The sequence below is a fragment of the Anolis sagrei genome, chromosome 2 (genome assembly GCF_037176765.1).
Source record: "Anolis sagrei isolate rAnoSag1 chromosome 2, rAnoSag1.mat, whole genome shotgun sequence".
In the NCBI taxonomy this organism is placed as follows: Eukaryota; Metazoa; Chordata; class Lepidosauria; order Squamata; family Dactyloidae; genus Anolis; species Anolis sagrei.
In genome coordinates, this window is record NC_090022.1 from 167,676,356 (window position 1) to 167,703,203 (window position 26,848).

Consider the following 26,848-nt stretch of genomic DNA (forward strand, 5'->3'; position numbering starts at 1 on the left):
TTTAAGGCTTTATAGGTAATAACCAGTACTCTGAAAGTGCATCGGCAGCCAGTGGAGCTGCCATAACATGGGAATTGACTGCTTCCTGTGTGGTGCTCCAGTTAGTAATCTGGCTGCCAATCTCTGAACCAGTTGAAGCTTCTGAACTATCTTCAAAGGCATACCCATGTAGAGAGCATTGTAGTAGTCCAAGTGGGATGTGACTAAAGCACAGACAACCAAGTTTTAATTGTGCTCCTGGCTGCTACTGACACCTGAGGTTCCAAGGTCAGCAATGAGTCCAAGCACTCCCAGACTGCAGACCTGTGTTTTTATGGGAAGTGTGACCTCATCCAACACAGATTGAAATCCTACATCTAGATCCACCTTCCCAATGACCAGGAGTATCTCTGTCTTGTCTGGATTTAATTTCAACTTGTTCAACTCCATCCAGTACATTACTGAAGACAGGCACTGGTTCAGGACCAGGATGACATCCCTGATAAAGTTGGGTGTCATCTGCATAAATTTGACACTGAACTCCAAAACTCCGGATGATCTCCCCCCCTCCATGGTTTCATGTAAATGTTAAACAGCATGGAGGACAGAATAGAGCCCCGAGGGACCCACAAGCCAGGGAGTAGAACAGGAGTCCCCCAGAGCCACCATCTGGGACCAGCCCTCCGAGAATAACCAAAGCAATTGTAAAACATTGCCCCAGTAAGGTGGTGATGAGGGGGAATTTTATACAGCAAAAGTGATAAAGAATAAGATGAAATTACAAAAAATGGGGGAAATTATGGAAGAAATTAATAAAGAAGAAAATCAACTTAAAAGAAATAAAAAAAGAACTACAGAAAAATCTGGAATTGTTACATAAGCAAAGGGAATATTTAGAACTGGAAGAAAGAGCAAAACAATTGAAAGATATGAAACAGGACTTCTTTGAAAATGCAAATAAACCTGGAAAATGATTATCAAATAAATTAAGGAGAAAGAGGGGAGCAACATATGTGACTAAATTGAAGGTAGAAGAGGGGATGGTATTAAAAAAATACAAAATTCTATAGAAAATTATACCAAAAGGACAAGACAGAAGAAGAAAAGATATCAAAATACTTGGGACATCAGGAAATTCAAAGAATCACGGATGACCAAAGGGAAGAACTAAATAGGGAAATTTAAAATGCAATAAGATTTGAAAACAAATAAAGCACCGTTGCCAGACGGATTATCTGCAGGATATTATAAGACTTTTGAACAAGAGTTAACACCATATCTGAAAAAATTATGAATAAATTAGGCAAAAAGAAGAAATCCCTATAACATGGAAACAAGTGAACATCTGTATAATACATATAGAGAACTTGACCCAGAGGAGGTCAAAAATTATAGACCAATATCACTCCTAAATCTAGATTATAAAATATTTGCCAGTATAATAGCAGAAAAATTGAAAAAATTACTAAGCAAACGCATAAAAGAAGAACAGACAGGGTTTTGACCCAATAGATACCAAAGGGACAATGTAAGGACAATAATAGATTTAATAGAATATTACAAAATAAAAATTCAAAAGAAACTTATGTTCCTAGCCCTAAATGCCAAGAAGGTTTGAATCTGGGGAGAGGTGGATGAGCTCCCTCTATCCGCTCCAGCTTCTCATGCGGGGACATGAGAGAAGCCTCCCACAAGGATGATAAAAACATCAAATCATCCAGGCATCCCTTGGGCAATGTCTTTGCAGATGGCCAATTTCCTCACACCAGAAGAGACTTGCTCCTAACATGACAAAAAAAAGTTACAGAATATTTTTTAAAAAGAAAATACTGATATGAAGAGAAAAAGTAAGCATACCAGGATGAAAAAAAGGAAGAGAAGATTTGAGAAGCAAGAAGAAAAAGAGAGAACGAAGGCAAAGGAGAAAACCTCGAAAAAGTTATCTGGGAGTCAAAATATCTATATATTTATTATTATTATTATTATTATTATTATTATTATTATTATTATTATTAAACTTTATTTGTACCCCGCTAGCATCTCCCGAAGGATTCAATGCGGCTTACACAGGCCGAGGACTCAACACACAACACAACAGTACAATCTAAGCAAATCAAACAATTAAAAACAGAATAAAGCAAAATAAACAACAGGCACAAAACACTAAAACACAATAAAACTGGGTCGGGCCAGAGAGTGGGTACAAAGATTAAAAGTGCTGATATGACAGGAGGTGTATATGGGGCTTCTAGGGCAAGTGCAATGTGCGATGTGCAGCAATCATTGGTTCTGATAAAGTGCTTATGGGACTTGGTAGTGGAGATTTCCTAATCTGGGAAGGCGCATCGGAAAAGCCAGGTCTTCAAATTCTTTCTGATGACAGCCAATGTAGGGGCCTGTCTAAGGTCTTTATTATTATTATTATTATTATTATTACTATTATTATTATTATTTTCTTTAGTTTTCTTTTCTTTCTCTCCCCCCCCCCCCTTTTCATACTAGATCACCCTATGCTGCCTTATTCTGTCTATTCTTTTTGGTTTTGTTTGTTTTTGGCTATTATCTCCTCCACCTAAAGGATTTAAAATGTTTTTTATGGAAAAATGTCAATAAAGATTATATTTTTAAAAAATTAAAACATTGCCCCCAAGACCTATCCCAGAGAAGCAGCCTAAAAGGATACCATGGTCAATGGTATTGAATGCCGCTGAGTGGTCCAGGAGAACCTCAAGGGACACACTCCCCCTACCTAGTTCTCTTTGTAGATCATCCACCATGGCGACAAATGGCACTTCAGTTCCAAAACCGGGCCTGAAACCAGATTGAAACTGATCCAGATAATGGGTTTCATCCAAGAGACATTGGAACTGAAAGGCAACCAGCTTCTCTAGAAACTTGTCCAGGAAGAGGAGATTTGAAACTGGCCGATAGTTGTCTAGTTCAGTGGTATCCAATGCTGGTTTCTTTTACTTTTACTTACTTTACTTACTACAGCATCCTTGAATTTGGAGGGCATTATATCTTGAGTCAAGGAGGCATTCACCAGCACTTTCACCCATTCTGCCAGTCCCCACCTCCAGGCGATTTAATTAGCCAGGATGGGCAAGGGTCCAGAGAACAAGTGGTTGCCTTCATTCTTTCCAAGATCTTGTCCTTGTACTCGGGTTGAAAATAATCCATTAAACATTGATGTTGGTTCTCTCGGATGGGTCTAGGGTCTAAAAGCCTGAAGGTATCACAGCATGTTCTTAAGAGCATGTCAGAACATGTTCTTATAGCTTATACTTACCAAATGTAATTGCTCCTTGCAAACATACTATTAAGTGTGTTGTTATTGTCGATGTGTGCCTTCAAGTTGTCTCTGATTTATGATGACTGTAGGGACCATCTCATGAGTGGGGGGAAAGTGGGGGAAAGTGAAGGGAACCATCTTAACCTGTTCCCTACCTTTCCCCCCCATCTTTCGGGATGGCCAGACATCCCACGTCCTTTCTGCATCAATGTCCATCTTTTCCCCACTTTAGCCCACTTTTCACCATTAGTAGACGGGTAACATCCATCTTCTGAAGACAGATTTAGGGCTTTGTTCTATGCACTGTGGAAAAGGAGCACCACAGAGTCCCACCAGATGTGCCCTTACATCATGTGATGGCCTTCATGAGACTAACCATGGGAGTCCATTTCCGAAGCACATGGAAAGAGAACCCTAAACCAGTGGGATTAAGTACTAGGTGAAACTACCAGGAGGTTTTCCTGTCAAGGTTTGTTTAAAGCAGGCTTGCCTTTGCCTTACTCTAAAGCCGAAAAAGTGTGACTTAACCAAAGTCGCTCAGTAGGTTTCCATGGTTGAGTGGAGATTTGTACCCTGATCTGCAGAGTCATAGTCCAAGACTATGACTACATGGTAGCATATCCTTAAAAAAATTATTACCAACTGATAGGAGGTACAGGTGACAAAGACAAGGACAAACAGATGGAAAAATAGGCTTTATTCTAGAGCTGTAACTACACTAAACTCCATGGTTTCACATTGATGTGGCATTGGGGGTGTGCAGTGGTGGTTGGAGTGTCGAGGGATTGTTGTGTTGTTTTTGTGATGTGTGCTAGGGAAATAATTTAATCTTGTTGTACAATGTACAAATGGCAATAAAGTTATTTTATTTCATAGAATGAAACAAAACTAGTTTGGCAAGAGTCAAGTTCAAAATATGAGATGCATTGTGCAGACTCTCCTTGCAAAAGAAAAGTTGGCCACCAATTGTTAGTACTGATGATAGAGGCAGGACTTACGCTTTCTTCCCACAGATGGCTCCCTGGTACCAGTTTCTACATGTGCTGAAATATTTCTTGTTGGTTCCCATAACTTGCTGGAGAGCGCAGACATTTGGCCTGGTGGGCAAAGAAAAGAAGGACCAATATAAAAAACCTTTCTCAGCATTAATATTTATAAAAGTATTCAAAACTAAAACTTTACAAAATTCCTAGTATGTGTGGGTTCTACTCAGTTTTTCATTTCCTGGCCTCATTTTGGTTCAGTTCCATAGACTAGCATGGTCAAAATCATCATATGTTTATATATACATGTCTTCTAAAATATTTATTTTTCATACTTTCTCCCTATATATACTGTTTATCAATGTGTGTGTTTTAGCAAGTGAACTTTTACTATATCATGTAATTTGCATGTTGTTTTAATTCAAACATATTTTCCTGCACGTTTCCCACTAGTTATGTATCTTGTGTCTGCATTTGCTTTTAATGTACATATTTTTGTATGAACTGTCTTCATGGAAAATAGTATCAAAAAATTCTGGAAAATGTAAAGACAGTATGATACCCATATATGCAGGATCTGTACCCATATTTTCATTTATCCACATTTGGCAAAATATGTCTTGCAGGGCATTTTCTTGGGCCTCTATCATAACTCTGTGATATTCTTGGAACTTTATTGCAATAGATTTTACTATGGTTTGTAATTTCACATTTCCGTGTGAAGTTTGGGAATGCATCCCCTTCAGATACAGAAGCCATACTAAATCTGTTTCCATTCATTTATGATTTTTGAAGTCCAAATTTGGTGTGTTATCTGGTATAACATTGAACAAATGTCTCTCCTATGTCTAACTATAACCAGAAGTCTATTTCCTGAAAGACAGCTTGGTTTTAAAAGTTGCATGGGACTTCAGACAAGTACAAGTCAGATGTATGAAATATTACTTGGATAGAGAAGTCTTACAAGATTTTTCCAGATGAAAAAATGATTATTAGGTGCAAATGTAGTTAAATCAACATAACAACATCTGATAGCTCTAATCGTATGACCATAGACTTAATCCTTGTTCCCTAAGGTTTTGTTGTGCAAATTTGACTTGTCTTTCAATAGCCTGAATCTTGCTTGAAAACGTTTTCACTTTCCAAATGTTTCCAATATCCAGGTTAATGGTTGCTTATTCACATCTGAATATCCAATGCTGGAGACAGACACATTTCTTTTCTAGAGGTAGGAACAGCGTGGTAGGGTTTTTATTGGCACAGAAGCATCTGGTTTCTATTGAATATAATAGTTCAAACAGCCATTTCTAATTTTCCATTTATGTCATGCAGAAAACTTTTATAGCAATCAAGTCTCATTAGCTCCATATGTGAGACCCAGCTGCTCATAGAGGGCAAGATTATCACACAATCTTTTGCTCACATGTTTTGGGGCAGTGGGCTGGTGGCAGTTGGTAGTATTTCAAAAGCCTGTAAAATTAATCTAGCCATGCATAGGAGAGAGAAGGATTCTGTGATTCCATCTTCAATTCTCTCATAAAATATTGTACTTTCCTCAGCCAAAATGTCAGGCAGTTCTTAGATGTTTAGGAGGGGAGCTCTTGAGATCTGGGGTTCCATTCACACTGCACCATTATACATTATGATTCAATTGTAATAATTGCCATGGTAGCTTACAGTGAAACCAATACAATACCATTTGAAAATATACAAATATCAAAATAGAACTAATATTAACAGTATTAAAATAAACAGTTGAAACTCTTTATTCAAGTGCCACATCCTGGAGTTCAAAGGATACAGCCATGGCAGTTATAGTGGAATCATAGTGTTATAAGTGTGTATTGTGTAATGCGTATTGTTTTCATGCCTTTCAAAAATGATAGTTCGTATCTGATCTGTGCCTTTACCTTGTAAAATCTACTGGCTTTTGCATTAGAAATGGTAACAAATGGAATGGGGTGTGAATAACATCAACACTTTCCCCCCTTGGGTGTCATTCTGCTCACAGCTGTGTTACTGAAGTTATATGGGGTGGGGCAGTGTGGATCATCTGGGATATCACAACAGTACACAAATAATTAACCCCATAACCAAAAAATTGTTCAACTTTTTGCACAATTTGTTGCTTTATGATGACATTAAATATTTTTCTCTTATAGCACCTACTATAGAATAGCAAGACAATTTGTTTTAGATGGGTAAATATAATTTAAAAAATATAATTTACTTCCATTTTTGTCATAAATATTTGTTTTACATAGTCAAATATAACCATCTTAGAATGAACAAAATTATTCAAGCATGCTTTTTGACTGTATTGGGCACAATAGTTCATAAACATTTGAAATAAATTCATAATTAACCTACGTGGAAGAAAGAAAGGAAGGGGTTTTGTGTGTCTGGCTTTCTGAGCATACAAGTATGGGGAAGGTGCCCAATTAACTAATGGACCACTTATCACTAACTAAGCCTGGATAATGTAAAAGGGTTATTATTTGATTAGTGACCAATGCATCTTACTCACTCCGCAGTGTGGGATACATATTCTGCTTTGCCAGGAGGCACATGCATCTCTTCCCATTTCAAATATTCTGGGATGGAGTTCTCACATTAAAATCAGATGTAGAGTTGGGCTTTGATATGCCCTAGCACAATCTAGAACCTCCTATAACATCCTCACAACAGAAGTGAAAATACTTATTTTCTGTTTATGGCTGCTTTAAAATATTTGAGCTGATTAACAAATTCCAATCTTGCTTTTTTCTTTTCATTAAAAGTTTGCAGCAAGAGCACATAAAACACACTTGGAACACTTTACTGTGGCTAAACAATAGCTTTTGGTGTTTGAAGAAAGTTGAATTTAGACTATAGGTTGTGAATACTTAGGTAGGAAATAAAATCCAGACTTACCCTTGTTCACGTGCTCTGATCCGACTGTGGCTCAAAATCTTATCATAATGAGCAGTGGCAGATTCTGCTGGATGAAAAGCTGATAGGAAACAAATACTGACTGTAGCAACCGAAAGGAGCTCCATCCCTTTTGCCTCTCTCTCACTCTCGCTTGCTCAGTCGCTCCTGTCTCCTCCACTAGTCTGAAAAGAGAATGGGCAAGAGGCTCAAGAGAACTCAAAGTTTATATACATGCTATAGCACAGTGGGAGGGGAAATGTATTAACCTGAGACTTCGAACCACCCTCATAGGAAGAGGAAAGCAGCAGACAGTATTTCATCAGCCCCTGCATAAATGTTTAACGTAAACTCTGTTCTGGGATTCTCCCCCCCCCCCTTTGCTATATATTTCTAGAGGTGCCACACACACCCCTACTTTAACTGATTATTTAAGCAGTTGGAGAGACTGGGTTATTGTAACTATTGCAATATAGGCAATTTACACAATCTTTATGGTTTTTTTATTAGGACTTTATTAGAATTTATGGTTCCAGGTTCATTCTTCATGTGGAAGAAGAGCAACTGGTCAACTTTTCCTAAATGGGCAATAAAGAGGAGATAAATGTATTTCTGGATTCCCTTACTATGGTTAAAATATGAATTACTGCTCTTCCACAGGTACAAACATCCCTTACATATAAAAAACCGCAGCCTTAGAAAAGCTGTTAAAGCATACAGTATGTATTCAGTAGAATCTAGGTCAGTGGTTCTCAACTTGTGGGTCCCCAGATGTTTTGGCCTTCAGCTCCCAGAAATCCTAACAGCTGGGATTTCTGGGAGTTATACAGATTGAGAACTACTGGTCTAGTTAAAACTTTTCCAGAATAACACTACTGTAGACTAAAGGAGAGTGTGTCTTGTATTCTCCCTGATATTTTAATTTCTATGTGTGGGGAATATATAGAGGTGTACTTGGTTATTAGATTCAAATTCTCCATGTTGAATATCTCTCTCTTGGTTACAGGCCATAAAACAGGAAGCTCTGCGGCTTCAAGAGAAGGGATACTCGGAAATACACCATGTTGCTCTTCTGTTAAGAAATATAATATGTGATTTTTTTGAGAACGTACTATAGCTGAGAGTTTGTGGAGGAGAAAAATGATTAAATTTGAAAAAGAAGAAACAAGAAGAATGAAAATATCTTAGGGTGCATCTAAATTGCAGAATGAATGTATATTGTCGAAGGCTTTCATGGCCGGAATCACTGGGTTGTTGTAGGTTTTTCCAGGCTATATGGCCATGTTCTGGAGGCAATTTTTCTCCTGACGTTTCGCCTGCTTCTATGGCAAGCATCCTCAGAGGTAGTGAGGTCTGTTGGAAGTAGGAAAAATGGGTTTATATATCTGTGGAATGACCATGGTGGGACAAAGGACTTTTGTTTGCTGGGGCTAGATGTGAATCTTTCAGCTGATCACCTTGATTAGCATTCAATGGCTTAGAAGTGCCGGGGGGGGGGGGGAATCCCTTGTTGAGAGTGATTTTATGTGCCTAAACTGGGCTCTACAGGCCAATGGATACTCCACCTCAGACATCAGAAGAGCTGCAAGACCGAGAACAAGCCACGAGAGTAAAGATGAAGATCCACCCAGAGGAAAAGTGTTCTTGCCATACATCAAGGGAACTACTGACCGCATAGGAAAACTGATGAGGAAACATAATATACAAACCATTTACAGACCCACCAAGAAAATCCAACAAATGCTACGTTCAGCAAAGGACAAGAGGGATCCTCTCACCTCTGCAGGAGTCTACCGTGTACCATGCAGCTGTGGACAAGTCTACATAGGGACCACCAAACGCAGCGCCTAGACACGCACCAAGGAACATGAAAGGCACTGCAAACTACTCCAACCAGAGAAATCAGCCATAGCAGAGCACCTGATGAACCAACCTGGACACCGCATATTATTTGAGAACACAGAAGTGCTGGACCACTCTCACAACCACCATGTCAGACTACACAGAGAAGCCATTGAAATCCACAAACATGTGGACAATTTCAACAGAAAGGAAGAAACCATAAAAATGAACAAAATCTGGCTACCAGTATTAAAGGACTCAAAAATCACAACAGCAAAACAACAGAGGGGAAGCAAACAGGCCCATAAAATCACTCTCAACAAGGGATTCCCCCCGGGCACTTCTAAGCCATTGAATGCTAATCAAGGTGATCAGCTGAAAGATTCACATCTAGCCCCAGCAAACAAAAGTCCTTTTCTCACCCTGGTCATTCCACAGGTATATAAACCCATTTTTCCTACTTCCAACAGACCTCACTACCTCTGAGGATGCTTGCCATAGATGCAGGCGAAACGTCAGGAGAAAAATTGCCTCCAGAACATGGCCATATAGCCCGGAAAAACCTACAACAACCCAGAATGAATGTAGTTTGATCCCACTTTAACTGCAGTCTGACACCACTATGCTATGGCTCAATGCTCTGGAATCAAGGGGGTTGTAGTTTTACCAGGTCTTTACCCTTCTCTGTCAAAGAATACCAGTGCCTTGCCAAACTACAACTCCCAGGATCCCATAGTGTCAAGCAGAAAGGACCATCTCAACATTTCAATATTTTCCCACCCCCTTGTATAAAGACGTATATGGATAAAAGTGTTGTAATATTTTGTGGAGTTTGTATTCTGATTAAAATTTACATTATGCAATTATTTTTCAAACCTAACATTTCATGTTCTGGTTCAAAGCATATTAAATAAATAGATTACATCTATCCCTCCACATTTGCATGTTTCATTGTGGATTTGATTATTCACATTTGATTAATATGTTCTGTCTACAGGCCAATGGATACTCCAGGCCAATGGATACTTTTCCAGAATAACACTACTGTAGACTAAAGGAGAGTGTGTCTTGTATTCTCCCTGATATTTTAATTTCTATCCTCCAGTGTAACTCGAATTCAACTTCCATCATAAAATCATGCTGGAGGACATAGATTCTTAGAGAGGACACTTCCCTAGATATGTATACATACTTAAGCGTGTTTCTAGCAGCAGATGACTATAGTTGCACAGAAGATCTAGAGACTCCTAGAGAGAGGTTAAATATTAGTGAGTTTAAAATTTGTGTTTCCCCCCTTTCCGGTAAATGTGGAGGGTCTTTCCACCGCTGCACCAACCATGTCTACATTGTCCTTACAACCAAATCCATGCTTTGCTAGAAGTGCCTTGATCAACCAGTGTGGACCTGTCACTCCACAACATCTTTTGAAGTGGGAGGCAGGGTGTCATTCAAATTGTTCTATGAATGTTGTCTGCATTAAGCCCTAGAATCTGCAACCATTCTCAGGAGTAAGCAATATATTTTTTAAAAAACTGTATTTCAAAATCCCCCCAAATTGAAAATCCAAAACACATGTATTTCAAGCCTTACCCTAAATAACCAATATTTTCAGTCTTCTTTCAATGAACCAATGGCAGCACATTTTTGTGTGTGTGAAAGAAACCTTGTAAGAAACAAAATAAAAGCCACCCTTCAAAGAAATGTTAATCAAGACTGTGAGAATTTAGATTAATTTCCCTCAGTAATGTTAATTGCATTTCTCTGGAGACCTCTAGTGGGGAAAATCTTGTAAGCATTTTAAACATTAAGAAGCTTGCATGGACATTTGCTTGAAGTGATGTTTCTTCGATTTCAGTTTCCCAAAAGCCATCTTCAAAGACCTTCATTTCAGCATATGAGTCTGAGGACCCTTCCACACAGCCATATAACCCAGAATATCAAGGCGGAAAATCCCACAATATCTGTTTTGAACTGGGTTGTTGGAGCCATATATTCCAGTTCAAAGCATATATTGTGGGATTTCCTGCCTTGATATACTGGGCTATATGGCTGCGTGGAAAGGCCCTGAGCTGCTCTTGTGATTGTAGTTATTAGTTATCTGACTCCATTTTGTAACACATTGTTTTTCTGGATTGCCTTTTGCTTCTCTTATTTGACTGGATTTCTTTCCCTTCTAAACCTCCTTTTGCAAGACTCCATATTTCAATTAAGTTAATCTTGGATTATATTCTACAGCACTGAAGAGGCTGTAGGAAGGAAAGTAACTTTTATGATGTTTTAGACCATGATCTAAATTTGATGGAAAATCCAATCTTGGATTCTCCTTACTGGGTCTCACAGGGTAGTTTTACACAACTGCTTAAACTATGCCGATATGTGGATTAAAGTGAGCCGGTTAGCTGCAGAGCACATACACAAGCACTCCAGGAACCGGTTAGAGGCTAAGATGGTCGCCACAAAGAGTCTCTAAATGCAGATCAATCTGTACTCATGTATATATTTATTTTTCAGCAGCAGCATGTCCAAAGGGATCTAGGTTTGTTTCTGTGTTTCTATAAAATGCAGCAGTGCTACACATGTCCTGATGAGAGCTCTGTATTTCTCTGTCTCGAGTCCAACTGCATGGGATATAGAGTGATTGGCTTCAGTGATTTTATGGCTTTTTCCAGAATTTCCTTTGAGTTTGTTTAATGCACCGGTTCTGGCTGGATACATGCTGTAGAACACATTGGGGGTACATGTTTTGTGGACATGCCAACCTCAAGTCAGCTTGGAATGGCATTTTAATGCCTGTATGGAACTTCACTTAGCCACCAAAGAACTATACACTCAAAAGTGTATAGTTTATATACACTTTATAAGTGTATAGTTTATATACACTTTATATACACTATACACTATACTCAAAAGTGTATAGTTTAATAGAGGGTGAATACACACCCTCCAACATCAGAATATGGTAAAGTTTGCAGAAATTACACACAAACTAAGAGAAGCTGCAGTAGTTTGCTTTTGCTTGACCCTAGTGAAAAGAAAAGGACCCTCCCTCCCCATAACATTCATTACAGTATTTGCAAACTACTTCTGTAGAATTTTGTACAATTTACAGCAATTGAAGTAAGGAGAAGAAAAAGAAGAGTAGAAGACAGACACTGGATCATTTTAAAAGCAGCTAAAAAATGGACATCAGGATTGTCTTCACCAAATCAAGACAGCTGTAGGAAATAGGAATAGAAACATTTTTCAAATTTAGCCATGAGTACAGAAGAATAGAATCTGAAGTTGTGAAATCCATGTATCTGAACCATGCCATCCTCAGAGTGAATTTAAGCTAGTACTAAGTTTGATCTAAGGCTACTTCCACACATCTGTATAAAATACCACATTATCTGCTTTGAACTGAGTTATATGGCAGTGTGGACTCAGATAAACAGTTCAAAGCAGATATTGTGGATTATCTGCATTGATATTCTGGGTTATATGGCTGTGTGGAAGTACCCTAAGTGGATGTTTCCGCTTCCTCAAACACATCCACATACTTGCTTGAAAGGGAAACTTTTGTAAAACTTGTTAAAAAGACCTACAAAGTGGATGATCTTAGTGGATAAAGTTTTAACTTATTTTATTCTCCATACGCACAGATTTTATAAATGTCATACATGAAACTGTGTAGATTGACTCCATAACATTATGAACTTTCTGTTTTTAATGTTGTGAATTTCTGGTCTAAATGTTAACACTCAAAAAAACCATCTGTTTTTAACATTTTAACATTTATATTCCTGGTCTGTGACTAATAATAATAAATAAATAAAAAGAGAGGGGAGTTGTGGGGAATTGTCAAAAAGCTCCATAGGCAAGCGAGGAATCTGTTGGACTTTGTACTCTTGGCCAAGTTTGTTTTCCAGCAAATATCGGAATAGGTGAAATCGCCCATGACTACTACATCTCTTCTTTGTGTCTGTTTGGTCAACTGTTGGCAGAAGACTTCATCAAGTTCTTTCTCCTGGCTTGGAGGTCTGTAGTAGACACCTACAACAAGATCTTTTTGAGTCCCAGGTCCCTTGATTCTTATCCTTTCAAGCTGGTTTCCCAGATTGCTGTCTTGCATCACTTCTGCAGTGTAACAGGTTTTGACATATAAGGCTCCTCTCCCCTTTGTTTAGTTTCTGTGAAAGAGGTTATAGCCCTCGATGTCTACATTCCAGATGTAGCTTCATCACAATAAGCGTTTCACTAGGACTGAGCTGAAGGGCCTACTTTCACTTTCAGAGAAACGTCTTGGCCAGGGATGGAAACCTCAGGTCTTGAGGACAAATTCAGTCCAACTGGGATCTTTTCCCCATGGTACCAGTTTGGGTGGTTTCTCAGTCATTCCTAATTTTAAATGTCAAAACTTCTTCTGTCAAGTTCTTAAAAGAAAAATGCTGATATTTTTGGTTTTATGCTTTTGCTTTTGACTTTGTCCATCATTGGACTGTGCCTCACCACCAGATTGCTTCTTTGTTGATTAAGAACTTCAGCTGAAAGAACTTAATCTAGACCAGAGCTTCTTAAACTTTCCCACTCAGGACCTCTTTTGGCCCAAGAAAGTTTTATGTGACCACTGAACAGGCTAAACAGGCTGACCGAACAGGCTGATTTTCCTTTTTATGAAGTGCAGCTAAAGCATCTTCCGTGGAGTCTACACACCATGTAAATGTTTAAAACAGGTGGTATTCGGAAACTTTTTACTTTTCACATTTTTTTGGGACACGACAAGGGAGGCATCTGTTTCTTTTTGTGAACACTGATCTTAAGTATCTATTAGATAATGTTGGTTTATGGTGATCCTATCCTGTGGGTTTTCTTATTTCTTATTTAGAGGAAGTTTGCCATTGCTTTGCTGTTAGGCAGAGAAAATGTGAATTGTCCAAGGTCATCCTCTGGCTTTACATTGCTGAACAGGAATTTGGGTTTCCTGTGTCCAACTACTCCATTGCATGTATAGAATCATAGAACATTGAGTTGGAAGACACCTCGTGGGCCATCCAATTCAACTCCCTGCAAAGAAACATTGTATTCAAAGCACCCTGACAGATCGCCATCCAGCCTCTGTTCAAAAGCTTCTAAAGAAGGAGCCTCCACCACACTCTGGGGCAGAGAGTTCCACTGCTGAACAGCTCTCATAGTCAGGAAGTTCTTCCTCATGTTCAAGTGGAATCTCCTCTCCTGTAGTTTGAAGCCATTGTTCCATGTCCTAGCCTCCAGGGCAGCTGAAAACAAGCTTTGTACACATTTTCTTTTAATCTTATTGACTGATTCTTAACCACTTGCCACTTTAACACTCTTTTCCAGTCGAGGTCTGTCAGAGACCCCAGGTCTCCTTCCCACATCTTTTCTAACAGCTTCTGCTGTTCACCTATTAATCCATTGTATATTTTCCCAATTAATCATTTCCCTGATATTTCTTGCTTTTTAAGTTTAGTTAATCATTCATCTTATTTGTTCAGCTCTCTACATCTGGGATTTTTACCTAACCAGTCCTTTTTCTATTTATATAGCTGTAACCAATTCAAACCAATTCAGGACACCTTGATGTTCCAACTTGTTAAACTTGTCCATCAAATTTTGTATCCATTCCTTCCAATATAGAGCTATTCCCACTTCCACTATTTTTTTAACTCTTAAATTTAATTCTCAAGTCTTCTGGGAAATTGTCCAGTAAAACTATTGGCGTTAGGGGAGAAACTCCTGGAAATATTTTGTTTTTTAACTTAACCCATGTCTCCATAACATCATTAGCTAGGTTATTTTTACACTCCTTAATTATTTTGCCTGTTTTTGACATGAAAAACATTTCCCCATAATCTCATTGCCAACATTTACCTTTTAATTCCTGTCAGATTAATTTAGGTTTTGAGAGCAGCCTAAACATTCCCTTTATTATATGTGCCTGATGGTAGGTTTTCAGTTCTGGTATTCCTAATCTCCCTAATTTCTGAGGCATATACCATCAGCCTCTTGATAGCCTAGATCTTCTTGTTCCACAACAAAATTCATTGACTAATTTCTGCCATTTTAAAAATCAACATCTAGCAGTTTAATGGGTAACTTATTACAAAGGAAGTAAAATTTAGATAATGTTTTCATTTTATTCATGCTGAAGCATAAGAGATTTTTTTTCATTCCAATAGTCTCTTGAATTTCCCTAGTCTATCAAATTTTTAAAACTCTGAGTAATTAATGGGTATTGTGACTCCCAAGTACTTCATTTTGCTTCTAATTTAACCTTAAATTGATTGTTATTTTTTCTTTGCCTTTACCCCAGGTTTCTTCTCATTACCTCTGTTTTCCTCCAATTAATTATTAGGCCTGTTATTTTTCCAAATTGTTTTAGATGTAGGTTTATCCAGTCTAGTGCCCTATCTGGATTCATGACTGTCAAAAGTATTTTGCATATTTAGAAATTTACTTTTTCAAATTATCTGGGCAGTGCCAGGTACCCATTCTAATCCCCAAATAAACAAGACTAAGTGAAATGTTGTACCTTCTGAGACTGGCAGTAGGTGGCACCATTATAGAAGGCAAGTGATGATTCTCAAACAGCTCTCCACAGTGCTCCTGATTGGAATCTAGTTAAGATCTGCAGGGCAGAATTGAAGCTTTATTGATGTTAATGCTTTTAAATTGTTCTTGTGTTTATGTGGCATTGAATTTTGCTTGTAAACCACTTCACTTCACTTCACTTTATTTCTTAATTAGTCGCTCTCCACCAAGGTGCTCCGAGCGACTTACAATCTAAAATAGTATTTAAACAATATAAAAACATTCAACAGAAAAACATTCAACAGTGACTATTTGGCAAATTAGATCTGATTACTTAAATGCACAACCAAACAGCCAAGTCTTGAGTGCCTTTACAAAAGGTCACAACTCCGACATTGCTCTAATGTATGGAGGCAATGAATGCATCTCCCCACAGAATTGGAGCATAGGTCGAAAAAGCTCTACGCCTTGTAGTTTCCAGGTGTACCTCCCTAGGGCCCGGTATGTATAGGAGATTTTCCTGGGTAGATCGAGGTGACCACGGATGGAGAAAAGGAATGATACAAAGGTCCATGGCCATTTTGAGCTCTAAATGTCAGGATCAGTATCTTGTAAGAGATCCGATGTTCTATTGGTAGCCAATGCAGTTGTTGCAGAATCGGTGTAATATGGGATTTTATAGATGTTCCCGCTAGCAGCCTGGCCGCTGCATTTTGGACCATCCGAATCTTCTGGGTTGTTGACTTCGGAAAGCCGGCATATAAGGCGTTGCAATAGTCCAACCTCGTGGTGACTTTTGCGTGGATTACTGTTGCCAATGCTTCTACCGAAAGGTAGGATGCCAATTTCCTTGCCTGGCGAAGATGAAAAAAGGCCTGCTTACTTATGACAGTGATCTGGGCCTCCATCGTCAGCGATGAGTCCAACACAGCCCCGAGGCTTTTAACAGTGGCAGACAGAACCAGAGCTTCCCCATCAAAATCAGGCAGAGACTGGATTAATTCTGGCGGCTGGCCAGGCCAGAGTATCTCAGTTTTTACAGGATTCACTTTTAGTCTGCTCACTCACAGCCAACTCATCACTGCTTCCAAACACAGCCTAAAGTTCTCAGGAATCGTGGTTGTCCCAGGTTCGAGACGCAAGAGTAGCTGGGTATCATCTGCATACTGGTAGCACTCTATGCCAAAGCTCCACACCAGTCCAGCAAGTGGCCGGACGTAGATGTTAAATAACAGGGGCGAGAGGATAGCACCCTGGGGAACTCCACAGCAAAGGCAGGAGCTCTCAGAGCTTCGGCCTAGCCACTCTCCTCTCTGTCTCTGGTCCCGGAGGAACGAATTGAACCATTTCAGGGCTAAACCTTGTACACCAGACATAGCCAATCAATGAATCAGCAAGTCATGGTCCGCGGTGTCGAATGCAGCTGTGAGGTCCAAGAGTACCAACAGCACTGATCCGCCTTGGTCTAATTGACGACGAATTTCATCAGTAATAGCTACCAAGACAGTCTCTGTCCCATGACCTGAGCGAAAGCCTGATTGAAAGGGGTCTAAACCCACAGTCTCATCTAAGAATTGCTGTAGCTGCCCCGCCACTGTCCGTTCAATCACCTTGCCCAAAAATGGAAGGTTTGAAACTGGGCGATAGTTACTAGGTATGGCGGCGTGTAGGCTTGGTTTTTTCAAGAGAGGGTGGACCACTGCTTCTTTAAGGCAATCTGGAAAAATTCCTTGCTCCAAGGAACTGTTGGTGATGCTCCTTAAGGAATCTCATAGTCCCTCCCAGCACTCCTTAACCAACCGGGAGGGGCAAGGATCGAGGGAGCAGGTGGTTGGTCTTGCTGCAGCTAGAGTCTTTTCCAGGTCTTCCATTTCCAATGGCACAAAATGTTCTAGAAGTTGGCTACTAGTTGGCCAGAAGGGCTCTAGTTCCCTCGATGTGTCCTCTGTGGGAGGTAGCCCTTCGCGGAGCAGATTTACCTTATTTATAAAGTGGCTCTGGAAGGTCTCTGCTGTAATATCTTGACTAGCCACATCTTTGGCCGGATGGGTTGAATTTGTGATGTTACGAACAATTTTAAATATTTGAGCAGGTTGAGATCTGGCGGATGTTATCAATGAGGAATTCTATTCTTTTTTGGCCTCTCTGGTGGCTTCTTCATAGATTTTTTGATGTATTTCAAAAGCTGACTTTGAGATTTCATCAGGTTTCTTGCGCCATTTATGTTCTAATCTCTTCCGCTCACGTTTCATCTGACGTAATGCATTCGTGAACCACGAAGATCTATTCTGGTGAGGGCAAAGAGCCCGTTTAGGGGCAACTATATCTAAGGCAGTTGATAGATTTTAGTTCCAGTTTTCCACTCGTTCGCACAGAGAATCAGCAGTGTAATCCAGTTCTTTAAGGACACTCAAAAGTCTAGTAGAATCCATCAGCTTCCTCGGCCGCACAAAGATTTGTTCAGTCTTCGGACGCTGTGGTGGTGGAATCTCTAAGACTGAAGATAGAGTCACTTGTATTCCGATACCAAAAATCAAGTCCAAGGTCTGCCCAGCTCGATGAGTAGGACCGGTCACCATTAATGAGAAGCCTATTGTTTCCATAGATTGTACTAGGTCCCTTGCGATTGAAGAAGACAACAACCTATCTGCATGTACATTGAAGTCTCCCAATACGATGAGACTTGGGAACTTCAGGACCCAGTCCGCCACAAGGTCTAATAACTTGGGGATGCTCTCGTTCGGGGCCCCAGGGGCCCGATAAACTAAGAGGATAGTCACACTTTCCCTAGCAGCCAATGTCAAACCTATACATTCGATACCCATAATATCTGGGGTAGGAATAGTTCTAATGGAGAAATTATCACGGCCTACTATTTCCACCCCCCTCCTCAACCCCCCTTTCGAGATAGAATCACAGAATCATAGAATCAATGAGTTGGAAGAGACCTCATGGGCCATCCAGTCCAACCCCCTGCCAAGAAGCAGGAATGTTGCATTCAAATCACCCCTAATAGATGGTCATCCAGCCTCTGTTTAAAAGCTTTCAAAGAAGGAGCCTCCACCACACTCAGAGAGTTCCACTGATGAACGGCTCTCACAGGAAGTTCTTCCTCATGTTCAGATGGAATCTCCTCTCTTCTAGTTTGAAGCCTTTGTTCTGCGTCCTAGTCTCCAAGGAAGCAGAAAACAAGCTTGCTCCCTCCTCCTTGTGGCTTCCTCTCACATATTTATACGTGGCTATCATATCTCCTCTCAGCCTTCTCTTCTTCAGGCTAAACATGCCCAACTCCTTAAGCCGCTCCTCATAGGGCTTGTTCTCCAGACCCTTGATCATTTTAGTCGCCCTCCTCTGGACACATTCCACATACCAGATCTTTGAAGCATCTGGAAACCTGAAGGTGTTAGTTCATATGAGGGAATATTATCTCCTTCTCATATCCACGTTTCTGTAATGCATACTGCATCTGTCTTCTGATCAACAATAAAGTCTCGAAGGGTCGCTGTTTTGTTCGTCACTGACCTAGCGTTGATCAGTTGCAAGGCCAAGGGGGACGAAGGAGAAGGGTTCTCGTTATCATATTTGGGAATACAGATGGAAGCCGAATCTGTCGCTGACTTTGTCTCTTTTTAGAGACCAGCATGCTATCATTCTCATATATCCCTCTCCCGATGATTATTGGGATCGTCCTCCCAGTACTGGGTTAGCCTGTAATATCAGTTAGGTGCCGGATGTTCGAAACACCTCAAGAAAAGGGAATGACGCAAGGCCCGAGAGGGTATGATTTTGGGCACCAACCTGTGGGCACAGCGGAGCTGGAGTAAATGCTAAGTCTCCTAAACATCGTTTAGGGCGTGCAGGTGTTCTGTTGGACCGAGGGGACAAGCCCCTAACTGCTGGGTTTTTAGAATGACCCTCCTCTGTGGTCCTATCTTCCCTGTTTGTGTTAATAGTAGCCCTAACTGGAGAGATATTCATCCTTTGTGTTGAAGATGACTTCGGCATTCTTGTCCCGGCCCCAAAACCAGCCCCCCAAAAGGTTCTGGTTTTGTAGCTTTTCTGCTGGGCTCTGTGTTTTGATGTACTAGGGCTTGTAGCTCTTTCTGATACACATTCAAATCATTGACTTCCGGGCATTTCTTTGTTCTGTATGTCGGCGGAAGTGTTCTCCATCTTCGCAGAAACCCCTCCAGATGCGATCTTACTCACTAGGGCATCCTGCGTTGGAACTTCCCCAATATTCTTCTCAGGATCGCTCCCCTCAGAGTTTCTTTGGCCGGAGACATCTCCTCTGGGAGAACTCCTACCGGAAGTTGCCGCTTTAGATGAATTCCCCTCAGGAGCAGTTCTTTTGGAGATGTCCTCACCAGAAGTAGGGCCTTTCCCTAGGTGGTGCTTCCGTCTCTTTCTCGAACGGCGTTTACACCTGCGCTGTTTCTCTTTGGGACTTAACCATAGGGAGGTCGATTCCCCTTTAACAATCCCCACACCAGGCACCATTTTCAAGACCTTAATCTGAGCTCATCTTTCAGACAAAGGAAGACAATGATGTCTTTGGCGATCTTCCAGCTTTGAGGTTTCGGTGATTGTCCTTGGATCCTTCTGCAGGATCACGGAAATATCCAATGGCTCCACTTCCGTCCACTGTGGCGGTTCTGCCTCCGTGGCCTTCCCAGGTTTTTGGTTTGACCAGGGACAAGTGCCATCAGGATTTATCCCAAAAGAGCAACATTCACCAAACAAGCATTCTGCCTGCAATATGTCCATAGAGTCTCTTTTTGGTGTTTGTGAGTCATTTAATCGATTTAATAGCTCTCCAAGGTGGCTTAGACTTTCAGTAAGGCACGAACAAACTCTACGAACAAAAGGTCCAACAAATCCTGGTTTAATTGGTTGGATTCTGTCTCAGTTTTGTTGCTGGGACGCAGGGCTGAACTGGGGCGCCTCCCTATTATGTGGGGTTTTGCTGCCGCCGCTATCTAATTTCTTTAGGACTTTATCTATAGTCCTTATTCACCTGCTGTTTTGTTCCCTGTTCCCAGTTGCCTCTGGCAGGGCAAGGTAGAAATGACAGAAGTTTTAAAGCCTCCTTCCCTGACTTGCTTCTCTCACTGGTGTGGGTGTGAGGCAGCTAGGAAGCCCTCTTTCTCCTGTTCTTGCGGCAAGGATGATAAGCAAGGTGCAGCTGGGAGACAGAAGTTTTAAAGCCTCTTTCCCTGACTTGCTTCTCTCAACCGCCTCTTAAAACTCAATGGAAACAGTGCTCATCAACCAATGGCGGTAAGCTATTATAAACGGGGCTAGGCTGTAAATGTTATCGAGCACCAATATCAACCCTCCCCCAATAAAAGATAATTTATAGTTAGGGTGTAAGCTCACAGCAGCCGCCCCAAGAATGACACAGGATGCCGATCCGTAATCAATCAAGAAACTTTTACTACTGGATATGCATACACAACGAAAGCCAGGATTGGCATACAGCCGCAAGTCAACCCTTATATACCCTCCCCCTCGAATCCCCTTTTCCCGCCGACTGCGGATCCCGCTCAATATTCCCCGCCAACCACCAACTGCTCCTCCCAAGGCCACCAGCTGCACATCCTTATCGGCTCTCCATGTCAGGATTCTGGTTTTTTGCGCCAATATCCAAGGCCAGGAAACCGAGTCCTGACATGACGTCCCCCTCCTCTTCTTCCTGGAAGGGAAATATACAATACTATCATGTTCCTTCTTTATCCAGGGGACCTTGGTATTTTTTTAACAGGCTACAATGAAATGTTGGATGTACCTTCCCTAAAACCCTTGGCAGTTTTAACGTATATGTCACATCATTTATTTTATTGGAAATCCTGAAAGGACCAATGTATTTAGGAGATAATTTCCGGGAGGGGGTATTCAACTTGAGGTTTTTGGTGCTCAGCCACACTAATTCCCCTTCTTCCAACTTATCCCCCTCCCTCCTTTTCCTATCCGCAAATAATTTATACCTTCGTTGGGCTTCTCGGAGTGATTTCGCCACTTCCTCCCAATTCGCTTTCACTTTGTCTGGCCACCCTTCCTTTCCCCACGGCTCTTCCCCCCAACTCGGTAACTTTGGTAAAGGGGTTACTTCCATGCCGTATACTATCTCAAAGGGGGATTTTCCTGTGGATGCGTGACAGGCTCCATTGTATGCGATTTCTGCAAACGGAAGTAAGTCAGCCCAATCGTTTTGGCAATGATTTGTGTATGTCCTTAGGAACAATCCCAAAGTCTGCTGTGTGCGCTCGACCCCCCCATTGGTCATGGGATGGAACGCTGAACTCAGGGTTCTTTCCACTCCCATCAATTGCATGAAACCTTCCCAGAACCGGGCCGTAAATTGCACCCCTCGATCACTGATCACCTGGTCAGGGCAGCCATGCAACCAATAGATATGTTTGATAAACAGCTCAGCCAACTTTTCTGCAGATGGCAACTTAGGCAGCGCTATGAAATGTGCCTGTTTTGAGAATAAATCCATCACTGTCCATATGTAGCGCTGACCTCGGCTAATTGGGAGTTCGCCCACAAAGTCCATAGCAATTACCCTCCAAGGTTTTGATGGCTCTGCCACCTTTTGCAATAACCCCGTTGGCTTTTGTGTGGTTGCCTTACTTTGTGCACACGCATTACATCGGGATACATACAATTTGGTGTCACCCCTCATCCCGGGCCACCAACATTGACGTGCCAACATTTTTAGGGTTTTTGTTACTCCCCAGTGCCCTGCTCCCTTGTTGCCATGGCACCTAATCATCATTTTTTCCCTTAGGTTGCCTGGGATGTATAATTTCCTGTTTACAAACCCCAACCCGTCCTTCCATTCCACCTTTTCCTTGTTTCTCTCCAGCCACTCATCCTCCTTGCATGCTTGCCTTAACTCCTCCTCCCATCCCCCGTCCTTGTTCTCAACTCCCACCAGCTTTTGACTGCGCTCCGTTTGTGCTCGAGTTTGCACTGCCATGCCCCACTGCTGCTCCGAAAATATGCTCCCCTTTGGGCTTTGCCCCCTCCCTTCATTCTCCGGCAATCTTGACAACGCATCCGCGACCACATTTTGCTTCCCCTTTTGAAACCTTAGCTTAAAATCAAATCTGCTGAAGAACTGCCCCCATCTTATCTGTTTCACCGACAATCTCCTGGGCGAAGTGATGTATTGTAGATTCCTATGGTCGGTCCATACCTCAAAGGGTATGCCGCTTCCCTCTAACAAGTGTCTCCATGTCTCCAGGACCCTCAAGATTGACAGGGCCTCCTTTTCCCACACTGGCCAGTTCCGTTCAGTTTCGCTGAACTTTTTTGAGATGAACCCGCAGGGTTTCAACCTCCCTTCCCTATCTCTTTGCATCAAAGCTACCCCATAGGCCCAATCTGACGCGTCACAATGGATCACGAACGGCTTACTCAGATCAGGGTGGCTTACTCAGATCAGGGTGGCAGGTTCCTCTGTGAACCTGCGTTTCAGTTCCTCAAAAGCCTTCTGGCACTCTGGTGACCAATTTAATTTTGCTCCCGGGGACCGTACCTTTATCGTTTCCCCCTTTCCCTTCGTCTTCAGCAGTTCGGTTAAGGGCAGAGTCACCTGAGCAAAGTCCTCTATGAACCCCCGATAGAAATTTGCAAACCCGAGGAACGATTGCAATTGCTTGCGTGTCTGGGGAGGGCTCCACCCCCTGACATCCTCTACCTTTGACGGATCCATTGCTATCCCTCCCTTGGAGATTCGGTACCCCAAGAAATCTATCTGCTCCTTATTGAACTCACATTTTGGCAGCTTTGCGAACAATTTTGCCTCCCTCAATTTCTGGAGCACCTCCTTTACCAACCGAACATGAGATCGTCTATCACGGCTAAACACAATTACATCATCCACAAAGCAATACACCCCGCGATACAATAGTGGGTGTAAAACCTCATTGATCATTTGCATAAATGCTGATCCAGAGCCTTTAAGTCCAAAAGGGCAGATGGAATATTCAAAATGGCCGAGCGCACAGGTAGACGCCGTTTTCCACCTGTCCTCGGGCCTTATTCGCAACTTATGATAAGCCTCAATCAAGTCAATTTTCGTGAACACCCTTGCTTCTGACAGTCTCGATAGCAAGTCCTTGGTTAGTGGCATTGGGTAGTTGTTGGTTGTGCTCACTGCGTTCAGCCCCCTATAGTCCACACACAGCCTCAACGAGCCGTCCTTTTTGTGCCTAAACAATACTGGGGCCCCCAACGGCGATTCGGATGGCCTTATGAACCCTCGGGCCAAGTTTTTGTCAATATATTTTCTCAGTTCCTCCATCTCTTTGACCGACATGGGGTATAATCTTCTCCTGGGCAACTTAGCGTCCTCATTGAGTTCAATTTTCACCTCGACCCTCCTAGGGGGGGGAAGTTGATCCGCTTCCTTTTCGTCAAATACATCTTCAAAGTCTCTATACTCAGGGGGAATTTCCTGCACTCCGCCTGCCGTGCCTTCTTCCCCCCTGCGACACTCCCCCCCCTCTTCACTCTGGAAGGTTATGCTGCCCTCCCTCCAATTGATCTGTGGGTTTGCTTCCTTTAACCATGGCATCCCCAGTATTACATTGTAAGTAGCCATAGGGGATACCACGAAGGTGATGCTGCCATCCCAGTTCCCCAGTTTGCATCTCACTTCCCCCACTTCGAATCGCGCCGGGGCTCCTGCCGCTACTGAGCCATCCAGCTGCGAGAATGCTATGGGGCTTTGCAAGGGGGTTTTCTCACAGTTCAGTTCGTCCGCTAATTCTGGGGTCATAATGTTTCTGGAACAGCCGCAATCCATGAGGGCTTTGCAGCTGGCCCACTTCCCCTCCCCTTCTAGCCTGATTGGGAACACCAGCATTCCTGGGCTGTGACTCACCAGATTTCCCACTGGGGCCCTATGAGGGGGGCTCTCTTCCGCTCTCTTCCCCGCGGCCGGTTTGAACTTTGGGAAATGGGGATCTCCCCCTCTCCTTTGTCGACATTCGGCAGCCCGATGGCCAAGGCGACCGCATACAAAACAGCCGCCCCTCTGCTCCTTGGATCCTCCGGTAGGGCCCTTCCCGATCATGCCTCTCTCCGTCCTCCGACTCTCCTCCTTTGCTCTCGTCTGTGGCGCCGCTCCTTGATGTCTCTTGACCTGGGCCAACGTTGTCTCGACGCGGCCAGCCAGCTCGATCCATCCGCCTATCTCCTCCAGATCGTCACGATGAAGTGCCCAGGTCAAGATTTCCTTCCGCAGGCCCTCTTTGAATATCTGGACCTTAGTGGTATTGGACCACTCCGGCACCTTTTCAGCCCTCAACCGGAACTCCTCTACGTATTCAGATACGGAGCGATGGCCTTGTGTTATCGTTTGCAGCTTTTCCCTTGCCCGGACTCTCTCGAGCGGATCCCTGAAGCGTGCCTCCATCGCAGCCAGGAACCGCCTCGTAGATCCCAAACATGGGTCATGCCTGGCGTGGAGCTGGACATACCACTCCGCTGCTCCTCCTCTCAGCGCTGCGCCCACTGCCCGCACTCTGCTTGCTTCCGATCCGAAGGTAAGGGCGTTATCCTCCAGATATCCTCTCACCATGGTCAGGAAGTAAGCGAGGCTCCCGGCTTCTCCTCCGAATTCGATCCTCAGCTCCTCCCTCCTGGGTTGGTAAGGAAGGGGCTGCCTCTCCTGGCTCCCTGCTCGCGGTGGCCCTCCCGGGAGCCCGTGCTGCTCCGGGGGCAAATCGCGCCGCCCTGTGCCACGCCCGGCCCCTGCCGGGGGCACCAGGGACGTCTGCTGGGACGCCGCCGCCAGTCCTCGTGATTGTCCTTCCTCCTCATCACTCTCCGCCACGGCCCTCCAACTCGCCTGCGTTTTAGGTCGTGCCCCGGGTCCCCGGTCACTCCTCTCCTCCGCGCTCCACATCGATTCCCCTCGGGGTGGTGGCTCCTCTAACAATGGGGCCAACCTCTCCATCACCCTCGACATCATTGCGAGGGTGGTCTCCATGGATGCCAACTTCTCCTCCAGATAGTCCAATCTCTGTGGGGAGGGAAATTCTAGCCCACTGCTTTCTTGTGCTGCTGCCCCTGCCCCCTTCACTCGTCTCTGGGTGACTCCATTGGGCTGGGCATATGCAGTCAATGAAGCCAAGGCATTCACCCTCTCCAGCTCTTCTTCCGCATTCTCGAAAGGGGAGTCTGGTTCTCTCCCTTCTGTCGGATTTTCTGTTAGGTCTTCCTCTCGCTGCATAGGGGTGCCTCACCACAGCTGTGGGATGGCACCGAGGAATCCTGGCTTAATGTAAGCTCACAGCAGCCGCCCCAAGAATGACACAGGATGCCGATCCGTAATCAATCAAGAAACTTTTACTACTGGATATGCATACACAACGAAAGCCAGGATTGGCATACAGCCGCAAGTCAACCCTTATATACCCTCCCCCACATTCAAATCCCCTTTTCCCGCCGACTGCGGATCCCGCTCAATATTCCCCGCCAACCACCAACTGCTCCTCCCAAGGCCACCAGCTGCACATCCTTATCGGCTCTCCATGTCAGGATTCTGGTTTTTTGCGCCAATATCCAAGGCCAGGAAACCGAGTCCTGACATAGGGAACTTATAGTTTTGCAAAGGGCATCAGGCTAGAATTATATTAAAGTCTTGGTCACCTTGCAAAGGAACTAAAAGCAACAAGGACCCCTTCCCCTATTAGATTTGTGTCAGTTTAAACTGTCTAGCACAGAATGTTTTCCAGCCTCAGGCAACAGGCTAGCCCAGCCAACCATTGTTCTCCTGGGCCTGGTTTTCATAATCCCATGGGGTGCATGCCAACCTCCCCTCTGGACTTTTCCCTGCCCCTGAGCCTAGCCCCAGCCTGGCTGGGGGGTGGGGGTGGGTGGGAGATCTCTAGCTGCACCACCGAAGGCTCAGTCAATCCATGGCCAGGGAGGGAGAATTCAAACTCTAACCATCAAACAGACTCTATTTAGCTCTTTGCAGGAGCACATATGGGCAGACTTGTCTCTTGGGCGTGAATCCACAGGTCTCCTTCCTATGGCCATGGATGAATCAATCTGCCTCTGTCTTATGTCTTCAACTGCCTTTGGTGAATATGTGTTGTTGAAGGCTTTCATGGCCGGAATCACTGGGTTGTTGTAAGTTTTTCGGGCTGTATGGCCATCTTCCAGAAGCATTCTCTCCTGACGTTTTGCCTCCATCTGTGGCAGGCATCCTCAGAGGTTGTGAGGTTTTTGGAATGTCCAGGGTGGGAGACAGAACTCTTGTTTCAATTGGCCACCTTGATTAGCATTTAAT

General features: G+C 43.0%; 1 protein-coding gene across 9 annotated transcripts in view; it reads right to left on the bottom strand.

Annotated features, from left to right (window-relative positions):
• The window catches only part of POSTN (periostin), a 91,068-nt gene extending 83,688 nt beyond the window's left edge, over positions 1-7,380 (bottom strand). For all 9 annotated transcript variants that reach the window (XM_060763451.2, XM_060763448.2, XM_060763450.2 and 6 more), the window contains exons 1-2: positions 7,168-7,380; positions 4,270-4,368 (exon numbers count right to left, since the gene is read on the bottom strand). In XM_060763451.2, coding sequence (XP_060619434.2) covers positions 4,270-4,368; positions 7,168-7,292 — 224 coding nt within the window. In that variant the 5' untranslated portion in view covers positions 7,293-7,380. The remainder of the gene's footprint in view (positions 1-4,269; positions 4,369-7,167) is intronic.
• Positions 7,381-26,848: the final 19,468 nt, after the last annotated feature.